The 14,743-nt window shown below is 45.1% G+C and overlaps 1 protein-coding gene across 1 annotated transcript; it reads right to left on the minus strand.

The window, feature by feature from the left end:
• Nucleotides 1-10,059: 10,059 nt before the first annotated feature.
• c1ql3a (complement component 1, q subcomponent-like 3a) lies at nt 10,060-12,727 on the minus strand (the record flags this gene model as incomplete). The annotated part of the gene is made up of 2 exons (XM_079755013.1): nt 12,053-12,727; nt 10,060-10,239 (listed from the first exon to the last, which is right to left on the minus strand). The coding sequence occupies exons 1-2, from the start codon at nt 12,638-12,640 to the stop codon at nt 10,060-10,062; spliced, it is 768 nt and encodes a 255-aa protein (XP_079611139.1). The 5' UTR covers nt 12,641-12,727.
• Nucleotides 12,728-14,743: the final 2,016 nt, after the last annotated feature.

Raw genomic sequence — 14,743 nt, forward strand, 5'->3', positions numbered from 1 at the left:
CGCAGGCATGTGACACGTTCTTCAACCATCACACACACACACACACACACACACACACACACACACACACACACACACACACACACACACACACACACACACACACACACACACACACACACACACACACACACACACACACACACACACACGCTTCAAACTCTATTCCCCCCCCAGCCCAATCTCTCCCACCTCCCCTCTCTTTATTAGCTGGCTGTGGCCCTGGCCGCTGATGTGATCAGCTTTGACAAGTGCCGTGCAACTATTTGGATGGTGAGTGGAGGAGGTGGTGGTGGGGGGGGGTGAGGAGGGATGTGATCCACTTGGCTCGCTGCTGATCAAATCTCCCAGAGAAGAGACTATTAACTCCAAGCAAATTGTGCCAAGTAGCTTAAAGGGCCCCTTGTCTGTTCTAATATCACTGATATCTCCATTTGTTGTCAGGGTGGAGACGCACACAACATCTCTGTTTAAGTGGGTCTCTCCTTCTCTCTCTCTCTCTCCCCCCCCCCCCCCCCCCCCCCCTCTCTCTCTCGACAGATGGAGGAAAAGGGAAGAGGAGTGAATGCGTGTCTAGCAGAGGAGGGAGGGCGGGGGGGCGGTGAAAGAAAGTAACATTTTTCTTACTTTGAACGTTTTTCTGTCAGCAACACTTTTTGAGGGTGGGCAGGGTTTGGAAAGAGCAGAGAGAGGGTTTGTTTTTTTAAATTTAGACTTCTGCTAGCCTGAAATCCCAGATATTGCATATTGTAGCATTAATTGAATACAACTTCTCCTTGCACCTTAAAATAGCTCCCTTCCTCTCTCCAATGGAAATCTGTTTGTTTGCATTTGTATGCATTTTTACACCTGTGGCGCTGTGTTACAGGTCGAATTAATAGCAGACTAATAGTCATTGCGATGAGGCATTTTTCTTTAAGAATGTCTAGATGTGCTCTTCAGCTATCGATCCTGTTCTAAATGTCTAGTTGACCAATCAGGAAGCTCGGTCGGAAATACCCGTGGTATAATATAATGGTGCATCCAAACGCATGCACCCACACACTGCAACATGCATAGGCTGCCATCCCATTAATGGCGATTTTTTTTTAATCCATTTAGCGCTTTAGTCCACAGCACACTTTCTGTTCAAAGTCTGTGACGTGGCGATTCTGTTCCCTTACGTCCCGCTGTCCCAGCGCTAAACTCATCTGACCCAGCCCCCGTTTTCCCCACCTCAGGTGAGAAGAGGGAGACGGCGGTATGGAGAGGAATGTCACTACCGCTTTCGTCTCGCTAAACGGTTGTTATAGCAACCGAAAACGCCTAACTCGTCGAGTGTGTGGCAGCCCTCTCGGAGACCCCAGGTGTTTCTCAATGACTCCTTTCAAGCCGGCAGAAGGAAATAATAAGAGAGGGGGGGGAAGAAAGGAAATGAAGAACAGAGACCCTGGGATGAGATGAGCTCTTGAGCTCCATTCAGTTAAGCGGATATGTTGGGAGTGTCTCGAAAATAATGAAAAAAATAGATAACTTACAGACCGCCTGTTAGGTCTATACCATCCATGATTCTAGATATATAGGCATTTTGTATATGTTATTATAGTAGAGATCTACCCTCCTCTTTCTTTCTATCAAAAATTCCCAAGTGCCCCCCCCCCCCTCCATGTCACTGGTCGGGCTTTTGGCGACATGCCTTCCTTCCGATATATCTCCTCGGCCGTCTCATTGGCTGTCTGGACAATCCCGTTCCCGAGGTGATGGATGCCCTGGCGTGCGTGCGAGACAGGGAGGGCATTAGGCAAGTCCCAGTGGAATGTGTGTGTGTGTGTGTGTGTGTGTGTGTGTGTGTGTGTGTGTGTGTGTGTGTGTGTGTGTGTGTGTGTGTGTGAGTGCGTGCGTGCGTGCGTGCGTGCGAATGTGTGTGCGTGCATGTTTTTGTTTGCATGTGTGTAAAGATATTTGGTTAGAGAGAACCTGTCACAGCCGGAGATTGTCATGCAAAGGACTTTTCTGTATAGCCTACTTGGATAAGTGTATCGTTATCCTACTGAACAAAGGAATATGAGTGAACATACACTGTGACTATGCTACAAATTCACACACTGACAACACACATTCATCCTGCCCCATGTTTGTATACACCTGCCGACTTTTCACTTAGTATTGATGAAATTAAACGGAAACATCTCAAGTCCCCCCACCCCCCCTTCTCTGCTCCCTCACTCCCCCCGTAAAACTCTCTGCCAGAGGGCAGTGTTGCATTCACGCACCTGTGATTGACAGGCAAGATTGTTCCCCGAACCAATCAGGGAAGAGATGATGAGATTGTTCAGAAATAAGGCAGGAGCCGTCGAAAATCTAAATGGTCACATACAGAGGCAGGCATAAAACCAGGGCAGATTCCCTCAACGCATCTCACACAATAAACATGTTACACTCAAAGACAATCTCTCTTCTACTTACATCTATTGCCATCCATAAAATCAACAGCACCATACTTCCATGGGAACATTTCTTGAATTCCCATGAATGAGTGAAGGCAACTTAAAAAAAAAAATCGGTATAAATAAAGCAGAACTTACGTTCACAGACTCTTCATACTAAAACATAATGAAAAAAAAGTATTTACTGTAAATATGAATACTGTTTCATGATTGATTGTGCTATATTTTTGGTTTTAAATTATTATTAGCAGAACAATAGTATTTTGGTTGTGATGCCATTTTATTTTTGGCACAACACAGCAAGGTGACATAGTTTGTATAGTTTGTTTAGCTTACTTCTCGTACTCACCTCCAGTTGATTCTTGTGATGCCTCCAGCTGACACTGTGATGTAATCCTGACCTCGACTGACCCGTCTGGCCGCATGTGCTCCTTGTGGTTGTAGTGGAGAGACCTTACAGGTGTGTGAGTGATCAACTATAATGACAATTGGAGGGCGGAGCTATAAGTGGAAGTCTTAGTGATTGGCTCTTGTGAGGTAACATAGAAGGACCATAAGGGTTATCTACAAATAATTATAATAACTAAATCCAAATTATGCCCCTTGGTTATGTATGGTCAAATTAAAACATTGATCGTCCCAGCTGACCCCCCCCCTCCACACACACACACACACACCACCAAGTTATCTCTCTCTTTGTCTCCATCTCTTTGTCTCTGTCTCCCCCTCTTTGTCTCTGTCCCTCTTTCTGTTTCTCTCTCTGTTTGTCTCTCTCTCTCTCTCTCTCTCTCTCTCTCTCTCTCTCTCTCTCTCTCTCTCTCTCTCTCCCCCTCTCTCTCTTCTGTGTGTGAGATAAGCAGACCAACATGTCAGAGTTATGGATACCCCCTCAGGGGTAATTGTGCCCAAAAATATAAATGGGTGGCGAGGGGAGGTGTTGGGTATCGATTTTATTTCTCATCTCAAGCCCCCAATCCCCCCCCTCCCCCCCACACACACTTCTCTGCCCACCATCCCAATATACATGAGCAGTCGTCCCTGCAGATAGATGATGCATGATACACTTCCCCCTCCTTCTGTTTTTATCAATATTGTTTTTATTCCTCTGCAGCCCGCCTGCCTTCCTTAATGACACCCCTGAGCTCCTAGAAGAGGACTGTGTTGGTGTGTGTGTGTTTGTGTGTTTGTGTGTGTGTGTGTGTGTGTGTGTGTGTGTGTGTCTGTGTGTGTGTGTGTGTGTGTGTGTGTGTGTGTGTGTGTGTGTGTCTGTGTGTGCCGGCGTCTGTGTATGTAGCTGTTTGTATGGGGGGGGGTGATTGTTTGTGTGTGTGACTGTTAGTTTGTGAGTGTGTGTGTGTGTGTGTGTGTGTGTGTGTGTGTGTGTGTGTGTGTGTGTGTGTGTGTGTGGGGGGGGGGTCGACTGTTTGTGTGTGTGTGTGTGTCTGCACAAGTCGTGTGTGTGTGTGATTGTGTGTGTGCCCGCATTTTTTCGCATGTGTTTGTTTGTGTGTGTGTATGGGGGATGATTGTGTGTACGTGTAATTGTGTGTGTATGTGTTTGTATAGGATTGGATTTGTGTGTTTATAAGTGGGTATGCCTGTGTGTGTTGTATGCTAATATGTGTCTGATTGGATATTCATTCATAGTATGTATAATTAAAAATGTAAGGACCAGTAAACTTTAAACTTGCATGTATTAGTAAGCATGTCTACTTTGACCTTAAACATAGTAATCAATGGTATTTTTTGGAGTTACTAATACAATTGTGCTAATGCAGAAATAGCAGGTGTCAAGTCTCATTGCCAGTCTCCACCAACAAGTTTGTGTACTCTGCTCTACTCTGCTTAGATCTCAGTTAGCAATCAACATCTCTTGATGTTGAAGTACCTTCACCCCTTACCATTCTGTCAACGAGACCTACATTGTTGGTTTTGTGCTCATTGATATTTCATGATTATCACAACCTATAATTCCTCTGATCCGATGTGGAATGAGGCCAGCTGTGTGTTATTTATCTTAAGCTTATACAAAACAAGTGAGGAAGCTAAGACCAGGTCCAGATAACTCATGTAACGGCACCGTTGTTTGTGTACTACTAGACAGCTAGGTGTCAGCAGCGTATGACGGAGTGGTGATAACCTCTTTATCTGACGTTAATTTATACACATGGAGGAGGCCCCGGGAATCGGGGCTAGCATTGGTGCAGCTAACAATGCCTTAGGCCTGTGCCCAAAGCACGCACGCACACCCACACCCACAGACGAGTGCACGCACACGTACTGATTGAGTGACATTCCTGGGGCATCATGCATCAAAGCAGAGAGGTGGAAGCGCTGGGAGAACGAGGTGCTGGATCAAGTTGATTCTCCATCGATGTCCTGTCTGACCCCAATTGGACTTCAAACTCCTTTCACTTCTGATGTTTCTTTAGATTCATATAAGAGATGCCGGTCGCTTTCATATGGATTTCTGTCTTCTGATATGGAGATAGATTACTAATGTTGATAATATTATTGTAGTTATTGTTATTATTAGTTGTAGTGAGTAGCACTAATAGTATTCAATATATATAGTAATATAAGCAGTAGTTCGAGTAGTAGATTTGGTGGACATTTGCATGGTAAATTTGCCGGGAATAAAAAACATTGATCTTATGTTTTTGTTCACTGATTTTAGGTTATTACAGTGTGTGTGTGTGTGTGTGTGTGTGTGTGTGTGTGTGTGTGTGTGTGTGTGTGTTGTATGGGTGTAGATGCATGTGTGTGTGTTTGGGTGTGCATGTGTGCATGTGTGTGCTTTATGCCCTGGTGTCTGTAGGTGATGGACGACACAACAATAACAACCCCAATCTCATTATCGTCTTTAACGTGAGAATGAATAGTTGTGAAGACTAACCAAGCGGCCTGGTAGTATAGGCTTGTGTTCTGATTGGACAGCCCCCAGTCTGTTTACATCCCTGGCTGGGAGAGTGCTTAGTGATGGGGCAAAGGTGCAAAGCAATTAGTGCGCCGCGGTCAAATTAATAGATACCCGCAATTGATTGGTCTATTTATGTGTCTTTGTAGTTGTATTAAGAAGCCATGGATTTCTGGGTAATGTGTTGAAATTAATTGTGCTCACGTTCTTGGTTGATGACTGAATTAATACTTTGTGTATATAAAGCAAGATATAAAGACCTGGGGGGGGGGGGGAGAGAGAGAGAGCGAGAGAGAGAGAGAGGGCGACAGAGAAAGGAAAAGGAAGCGAGATAGAGTGAGAGAGAATGGAAGAGCGAGGGAGAGGGAAAGAAAGACCATGCATTTTCAGAATGCATGGTCTTTTCAGAAGTGTATGTGTGTTTGTGTATCCGTGTGTGTGTGTGTTTGTGTATCCGTGTGTGTGTGTGTGTGTGTGCGGCTGTGTTCCCTAGACTCCAAGTGTGTCCTACTGAAAACACTGACACACCATCCAGAAAACACTGAACTTATTTTGAATTGCAGCCCATTAAAAGCCCATCTAATCAAGTTAACATGTTCACGCATAACCAGGACCAAACAGAAATGTGTGCCATTATTGTAGATTCATTGTATTATTATATGATTTTCTCCCTGCCTCAAAAACCTTTCTGCTGTTAATAAAACAAGTTTGGTCTCCAGTCGTGGACCTGTTATGTTTGTCCCAAACGGGCTGCCGTAGTGCAGCGGGGGTCCCTGCCCTCCAGCTGTTGTCTCTGCAAGTGTGAACACGTCTCAGTGTCCTTCATTGTTCCTTATAACAGCTGGCACGCAGGCTGCTCACCCTGGTTTATACAATATCATAATAACAATCATCATCATCATCATAACCTCTATTATTAATAACCGGGGTTTAAGGCTTCATTAAAACCTGTGAAACATAATGAGAGGCAATAATATATTTTTGCTTAGCTTCCTCTTACTGAGAAAAAAACCCTTTTCTTCAACCGTGCTGAGCAAAGGGGTTGTCTCAAGCTTATATACAGCATCCCCTCTCTAATCCAGGCGGCCTGTCAAGTCCTGCATCAGATACCAAGACCCTCCTGCTCACCCCCAACTCCCCCGGCCCTGGTCCTCAGGGTCTCATCGAGCCCCCCAGCACCCCCACCCCACCTACATCTCCGTTTCCCAGACACCGGACAGCCCGTCCGTCCCTCGCACCCGGTTGTGGACCTTTGGGGACAGATCTTTTGGGATGGCTGCTGCACCCTAAGGTGCTCACACCCTGCAGAGATCCACATATCTTGGTCCATCACCTTCTTACAAAAGAGGCTGACGACTCGACTCTTCGCCCTACGTCTTTGGACAAACCCCCCTCCGAGTCACTCACTGTAAAGCGCCATGGGGTCTTTGAAAATGTGCTATTTAATTCCAATACTTCCAGTGATTATTATTATTATTAGCATAGAAAAAACACAAACACAAAAGTTAATTTCCTATTGGCTAATGATAACAATTAAAACAATAACAATATTGTTTTAATTGTATTATGATAATAATTGTAATCCTATCACAATCATAATCATAATATAAAAAATAGTAATAATAATAGTAATAAGGAAGGACCATTTGTCCTGAGATTCAGAAAGGAATGGGCCCGATATATTCACCAAGCAGCCATCTTAGTTCTGAAGCATTAGAGGTGAATAAGGTCCATGGAGTACATATGGAGTTCGCTTCTCTGTTCTATTCTCCTATATATAAATATGTTGTTGTCAAATATGTTGTTACTCATAAAGGGCATACAACCGCACTGTGATTCTGAGCAACAGAATGCACCCACACAGAAGGGCGATGACACCATTAAATAGCCACTCTCTTCAAACCCGGAACGGGCCCCAGTCGAACAGTGCTCAGCGCTTCCGCTAGAACTATACCTTACTCAACTGTACCTATTATAATAATAATGGAATGTTATGTAATGTGCTGAAACTGTGAACTGACTGTGTGTCTGTTTTTATATATACTATAAGTCTGACACCACACAGTGCAGTCTCCTCTTTAACCCAAACCAAATAAGAGTGAACCAAATATGAATGATTGGATGAAGTACTACGCACTAGAAGTATAAATAAAGCTGGGGAACCAAAAAGACACACAGTATACAACCGGTAGGTTTTGTCCATTTAATGGAAAATATTTTTGGAGTCAACTGCAAACAGCCTGACCACCGGCTCCTTCCCCTGAAAAAAAGGATAATCGTGCACGTTTCTCATTGATGCCACACACACACACACACACACACACAAAAGTGTGCGCGTCTGACATGTGCACAGACACACACACACACACACACACACACACACACACACACACACACACACACACACACACACACAGGTCGACAGACATCTCCATCACATGTGTACGAACTGGTAACAATTCCATGTCAAGACATTTGAGTGAGTAATGCATAAATGTCCCATTGAATAATAGGCTATATAATAAGAGTTTCTCATTTGCTATTTGCAACATATCGTACATCAAGAAGGGTTGGGGATTAGAATATATATCACTACAATATTTACACATGATTCCAGTAATGTTCGCTCCACAATTGTCTTAAACTATCTGTTAGATTATTGTACATTGATACATAGTGTTCTTTGATCTCTACTTCGGTTTAGTGTGTTTATCCTTACATTGCAAGACATCACACTGTTATTCGAAGATCAACATGGAGACTTGGCCTATAACCACCACGCTTGCATGTTGTTTTTAAATTATTACAGAAATAAATAAAGAACTAAAAAGAAATCTCGGAAAGAAACTATGGTGGGTTCAATGTGTGCTACATCTGTTGGTGGCAGCTATAAGTTATTTATTTATGCATATTATATTTATTTATATAATACTAATATTAATGTATTTTTCACCCCACCAGACATCTGGGGCTGATACACATATGGTTTGATTGGGACAGGGCAATAAAGAAAGCAAAGCAATATGAACACAATGCGAAACCAATTATTATAAACTCAATTCAAGTATTCACTAGTCCAAATCCCTCAAATATTCCCGAGCTCATACAGTGAGAGATCTCGGGGTATTTCTTTTTATCATCAATGAGACAACCAACAAGACTTTGTGATACAACGTCTTCATCTCAATAGAACCCCTTTAAAATAATTATTGCCCTCAAATGGAAGCAAATGACCCTGCCACCCCAGCCAAACAAACATCAGAATAATCAAATACACAAGTAAGTTGTGGGTTTGGCAAGTGGGGGATCATTAAGCGTCAAAAGATGTTGAGCTGAGAGAGTTCAACAAACCAAGGTGTTGCCCATAACACTAATCATGGGTCTGTTCCTTTCATTTCAGAGGGTGCATTCGTAGAAGACTTATCTCCACTAGATGAGTCTACTACCGCTGCTCTGGTCCATAGAAGGAGCAGACACATCGTCAGTGTTATGATCGGCACGGGTTTGTCCTGCGATGACGCCTCTGTGAGAAGGGTCTGTTGGATGGGTTGTGGGTTCAAAGGTGACCCAGGTGCACGTCACTTTCAATGCAAGGCATGCCGTAGGGCTGAACAACAGAACAAGGTGCTGAAAGAGCCTAACGCTTTAAGGACTCCTTTCTGGGATGACGGCTGTAGCTCTCGGATTAGGGCTGGCCTAAACGTTGATACACGCAACAGGAGTGGAGTTTATTCAGATTGGGATGGAGCTTTCACTGTTTCTTTCTCATGGATTATTTTTGTGGCGTGTATTGTTTCAGTTTGGATTGTATATATTATTCAGGGTTGGGGTTCCTCTTTGACCCTGTTCAGAACTAAAAATATGGTTCAGTCGATGATCGATCAACGATCCGATCAATTCTTGGAATTAATTGTGAAACAATGTTCAGGCCAGGACAATCGTATGAATCATTGTCGTGTAAACCGGCCCAGTCAACAATGGATTGAATGTATAAATAATTTCATGTAACTTCTACAAGCAGCCACCTTTCCTTTTTAGATGAAATACGAAATACGCACTTTAATGATCAAACAGGAAAAGGTGGAAAACCACCCCGTGCATCACGACATAAGCTTAGTGTTCCACGTTTTTGTATTGAACAAGGACCGTACATACGATCACAAGCGGACACCGCAGCCGATCACAGCTAGTGTTACCAACACTAGCTGTGATCGTACGGCTTCCCTTAATCTCTGTAGGTCTGAACAGGGCCCTCGCTGTGATTTAGTTAGGTTTGTTTGCTATGGCTACGGGCAAAAGGTTGACGGTAGGATGGCAAGGCGAGTGTATGTGGGTCCCGGTGTATCATTATGTGTGTGTGTGTGTGTGTGTGTGTGTGTGTGTGTGCTCGTCTGTGCATGTGTGCATGTGTGTGTCAGTGTTTGTGGAGTAGACTATGGCTGAGGTGGGCTCAGGAAGGCCGTCAGGACCGATCAGACCCCCCGAAAAAAAAGGTGATGAGGTTCTTGTGGCGAGTGAGACTGTCCATATTGCCCCTACCACCCTCTTCCCAAAGAAACAAGCATCTTCTTTTAACATTAAGCCGGTTTAGTGGCTGGAGAGGCAGGCCGGGAGCAGTGTGTGTGGGGGGATATTTTGGCTTCTGAATATGAGGGGGACGGGGGGAATGGGGGACGCGGGTTGAATAAGTTCCAGAGCGCGGTTCTGCGCGGTCCACTAATCAGCGTAGAGGATGAATCCGGAGAAGGTGCTGTACTTGTTGTTGTTCCCGCCGTGGGCCTTGCCCCCGTCCAGCTTGATGTAGACCTCGTCGCCCGGCTCCAGGTGAAGCACCACGCTGTTGCTGGCGTAGTCGTAGTTCTGGTCGGCGTCCTGGGCGATGGCGCTGGCCCGTACCTGCGGGCGGGGCGAAGGAGCGTGAGGGGGCGGGGTTTAGGGCAGGTGAGTGGCAAGCGGAGACAGACCGCACACCACAGAAGAGACGATGATGCATGGATGAGCAAAGGCATTCGGGCCTCTGATGCACGCACACACACACACACACACACACAGGCGCACACATACTCACACACAGACAAACACAAACTCACACACACACACACACACACACACACACTCACAAATATACATATGGCCTTTTGATGACAGTGAGGAATCCCTTTCTTGATGATGAAATGAAACACTTATAGTCGTAATATCCGCTCTTCGAAACAATTAATTTATGTTTGCCGGTGGCCAAACAAGGTTAGGGTTAACTTCCAAGTCTATGAGATTGAAGAAGGATATAGTTACCAAACTTTTGAGTATAAGCATTTCACATTTAAATCATGGCTGAAACTCTTCAGTTAGAAGTCACCTTTTGCCCAATGTTCTCATTATGTCTGCACGAGTCCTCATTAAAGAAATAAATAAAGGCATATCTATGTAAATCAGTGCCTGATTGAATCTGTTTATTCAAATGATATGCATGGGTCTAAAATTATTACTCACATCAGGCTTTGCTGTGTTTAAATATATTATTACTGTATTATAAAGGTCATATGTTAGCATGTGTGTATGCATGTTTAGTTTGTCCCAAAATATATATAATAATAATATAAAAAAGGGAAAATGTTGGCTTTGTCCAAAAAATGTAACCGGCTTACTGACGTTCGGAATATTACATTCAGCAACGATTATCCATCAATTTGAGACATTCTTTCAAACACCTTAAATTGTTGATCTAAAAAAAATTGAATAATTTTTGTGATGCCAACCGATGTTTGTGCGGCGTGTTTTCGGAACAAGGCCCCTATAGAAGGCCCCGTGGCTGGCTCGATGTTGGTGGGACTGCGATCGGCGATCCATTACGTTAGGCCTATATGTAAGGCTGATGGACAGGGAGGAGACGCGCTTGGTGAAGCCGCTCTGTGAGTCGTGGGAGCTAACAGTGCCTCAGAGTGACACCGGGTATAGCCCCGGGGGATACAGATTAGATCTGCTGTCTGACAGCCCCGCCATGTAGCCTTTGATCAAGAGACTGGCTTCGTACAGGGGTGGGGGGTGGGGGGAAGAAATGGCAAAAACAGTGACAAGCGCGGATTTGTGTGTGTGTGTGTACGTGTGTGTGTGTGTGTGTGTGTGTGTGTAAATTAAAATGTGTCTGTGTTATGTGTGATTTTCTGATTGTGTGAGTGTATCTGTTGGGAGTGAAATAATGAATATAATAATAATAATAATAATTATTATTATTATTATTATATTCATTATTGATGTGCGATATATATTATTGATAATTATTATATTATTAGCCTAATCATAATTTTAGATTTTAAATTGGTTCATTACAAAATAGATGCAAATGAGATTACGGTGGTCGTAAAGTTATCTTTTCATTGTGTGACCATGTGTTTTGTTTTCTAAATAAATGTGGGATGAAGAATGACGTGTGACTGCATTACGACCCGTTGGAGTTTCCGCCTCGCTCGCGCTCCCCTCGTCAATCAATCCCCAACGAGGGACGTCACGCGCACTCCACTTTGGCCGATTTAGTTCGAATGACGTTAACGTGCACTTTGTGTGACTTTAAACAAAATAAGTTACGGAATTGGACACCCTAATTTTTCAAATCATCGGGCGCAGTGTATTTGTGCGTGCCGCGCGTGCGTGTATGTGTGTTCGCGTGAATAGACACAACGAGCGCGAGGGTGTGCGCGCGGCGTGCTCTTACCTGGTTGTTCTTACACAGGTCTGCCCACATACTCGTGCCGTCGCCCCCGCGCATCAGGACGTGGTAGGTGAAGAAATAAATCCCCGGGATTGAGCAGGTGAACTTCCCGGTCGTGGGGTCGTAGTGGTTCCCCAAATTCGTCACCACGTCGTCAAACTTCAGCACCTCGTATCCCTCGTGCTGCTTTTTAAGACCCGCGTAAAAGGCGATCTTGGGCACGGTGTTGTAGGTGGCAGCGCTGATGGCACCGGCAGCGGTGTTCGGTCCTGCCGGTCCCGGTAGACCGGGCCGTCCCGGTTCTCCCTTATCCCCCGGCGGCCCAGGGTGACCGGGTGGTCCTTGCTCACCCGTGGGACCCCTTGGACCCGTCTTCCCTGGACTCCCTGGTTCCCCCTTCGGACCTTGGATGAACGTCGGTGCGGACTCCGCGAAGCTGTTATCGCGCATGGTGTCCGCCCTTGCGGTGCTCGTGGGCGAATTGGTGCCGTAAGGGCATACCCATCGGCACGGACCGAACATCTCGAGGTGCGACGAGGTTCCCGCGGAATTAACCAGAACCGGGATGAGAATGACCAGTAGTAGCACCATGACTACCCCCAGGACCCCCGCCGCGACCAGCCGCTTCCTACCGACCAGGCGAGTCAGCGCAGGGCGATCCGGCTGTCTGCTTTTGGGTGAAATGTTGCCGGCTGTTGAGGTATCCCTTCAGATGGAAATAAAAGTAGACCAGCTACAAAGCCGACTTAAGTCGAGGATGTTAATGAACTTTTTAAGGGCAGAACCCCTTACGTTTTGTTTTGGTCCAGATGTCTCAGTCTCTCCCTCCAATCTCTCTCTCCCCACCCCTCTCTCTCTCTCTCTCTCTCTCTCTCTCTCTCTCTCTCTCTCTCTCTCTCTCTCTCTCTCTCTGCGTCTCAGTTTCTCCACACTTATTTAAGTGCTGATGTTTGATTATTCAACTCTCACTGTGAGAAAGTTCAGCCCTTTTTCAGGCTGCAGTGTATTCACTCGTCACTGGCTTCCAAAAGGCACCGGACTCAGCATCTCTCGCGCGTTGGTAGCTGCGCTTTAAATCCGGTCCACGTGCGCAAAGAGAGACAGGGCGCGCGAATGTCCAGCAGCAGAACAATCCTCCTTTTGATCCCAATGTAAACCTCGGCACTATAGCTCCATAAGCAACAACAATAACAACAACAACAACAACCACCCGACTGAACACTGAACCGCAACACGTCCTTCAGCATGGACCTATAAGTCTTGATTAGTTGGCTTAAGGAGCAATAGAAAAAAAGAGCTCATATCTGATGACGATCGTTGTGGGGAAAAAAATAACAAAATGCAATGTGTCTTTGGAGAGAGCGCACGGGCATCTGCGATGTGCAACACACTGGTCAGAAAGGCTTAGGCGAAATGAAGGGGAGGGCGAGATAACGGCGCGTCTTATAGGAGATGGAAATCTCGCAGTGCCGGTGACACCACCCACCGGCTTAATAGCTGCCCCTGAACCGTTAGACACACATGGGGGATATCTGTCTCAAAGCCAATGGTACATTAAACCATTCCACAACGCCAATTTAAAGAAAAGTGAGTGTGTCAAGTTTTTGGACTGAACAAAACACCCCATCACTGAATAAATAAATAGATAAAAAGTACGGGTGTAAAGATTCACCGATACGAATCGGTAACCGGTTGGATTAACACAGATGCGACTACATCGTGGGCCCCTGAATAGATTTTAAATGATCGAGAATTGTTTAATGCAGCGATTTAACTATCGTGAATCAGTTTGGTGAAGCTTTACGATATTTTGACAATAATTCTCAAAAACATTTTTGACCAATCAGATCGCTCAGATAGTCAGATAGTTCCATATTAAAACGTATCGTCCCTGAATGGTATCGTAGTGCATGTATATAAATACATATCGGATCGTCCTATAAAGGAGAGATGCACAATAGATAAAAGGCAAAATTTCACAGCAGCAGTAATTGATGAATCGCTTACGCTCATAATGTGAGCCAGCCATTCGTCTTGACCGTTCAGGACAGGTGTCTGGGGAATGATCGCGCATAAGACATTGAAATCCAAGTGACCGCGCGCCCGGGTTCATTAGGCTTCCAGATGTACACGTATTGAGCGCGTGATGTATCGCGGGTCCCTGAAAATGAGCTATGAAGGTAGCGGGCCGATCATTGAAACGGCACTTCCGTCAATAACGGAGCCGCACATGATTAATTGCTGGAGAGGTCTTTAAGGGGAGCCAAAAACAAGTTAAATGTCGTCCCCACGATTAAAGGGAGACGAGACATTCACATTGTGTCTCTGTCCCATCAGGAAAACAAAGTTGCTTAAAGGATACTGAATAGATTAAGTCAAATTGAAGAGTCATCAAGACGCTTCAGAAGGGATGACTTGACACGCATCACACACACACAAGTGCACGTACCCCCGCCACATCGCTCGCTCACTCACTCTCTCTCGCGCGGACACACATACAGACACACACATACAGACACACACACACACACATGCTTAGGAAACCAGAGCAGGCTTCAACTTACTTTTGGAAAAACTAAACAAAGAATACTTGAAGGGTGTACACAGATACACACACACACACACACACACACACACACACACACACACACACACACACACACACAACCACAAACGCACACCTGTGTGGCACCT

The sequence above is a fragment of the Pollachius pollachius genome (assembly GCF_949987615.1).
Source record: "Pollachius pollachius genome assembly, chromosome: 17".
Classification (NCBI taxonomy): Eukaryota; Metazoa; Chordata; class Actinopteri; order Gadiformes; family Gadidae; genus Pollachius; species Pollachius pollachius.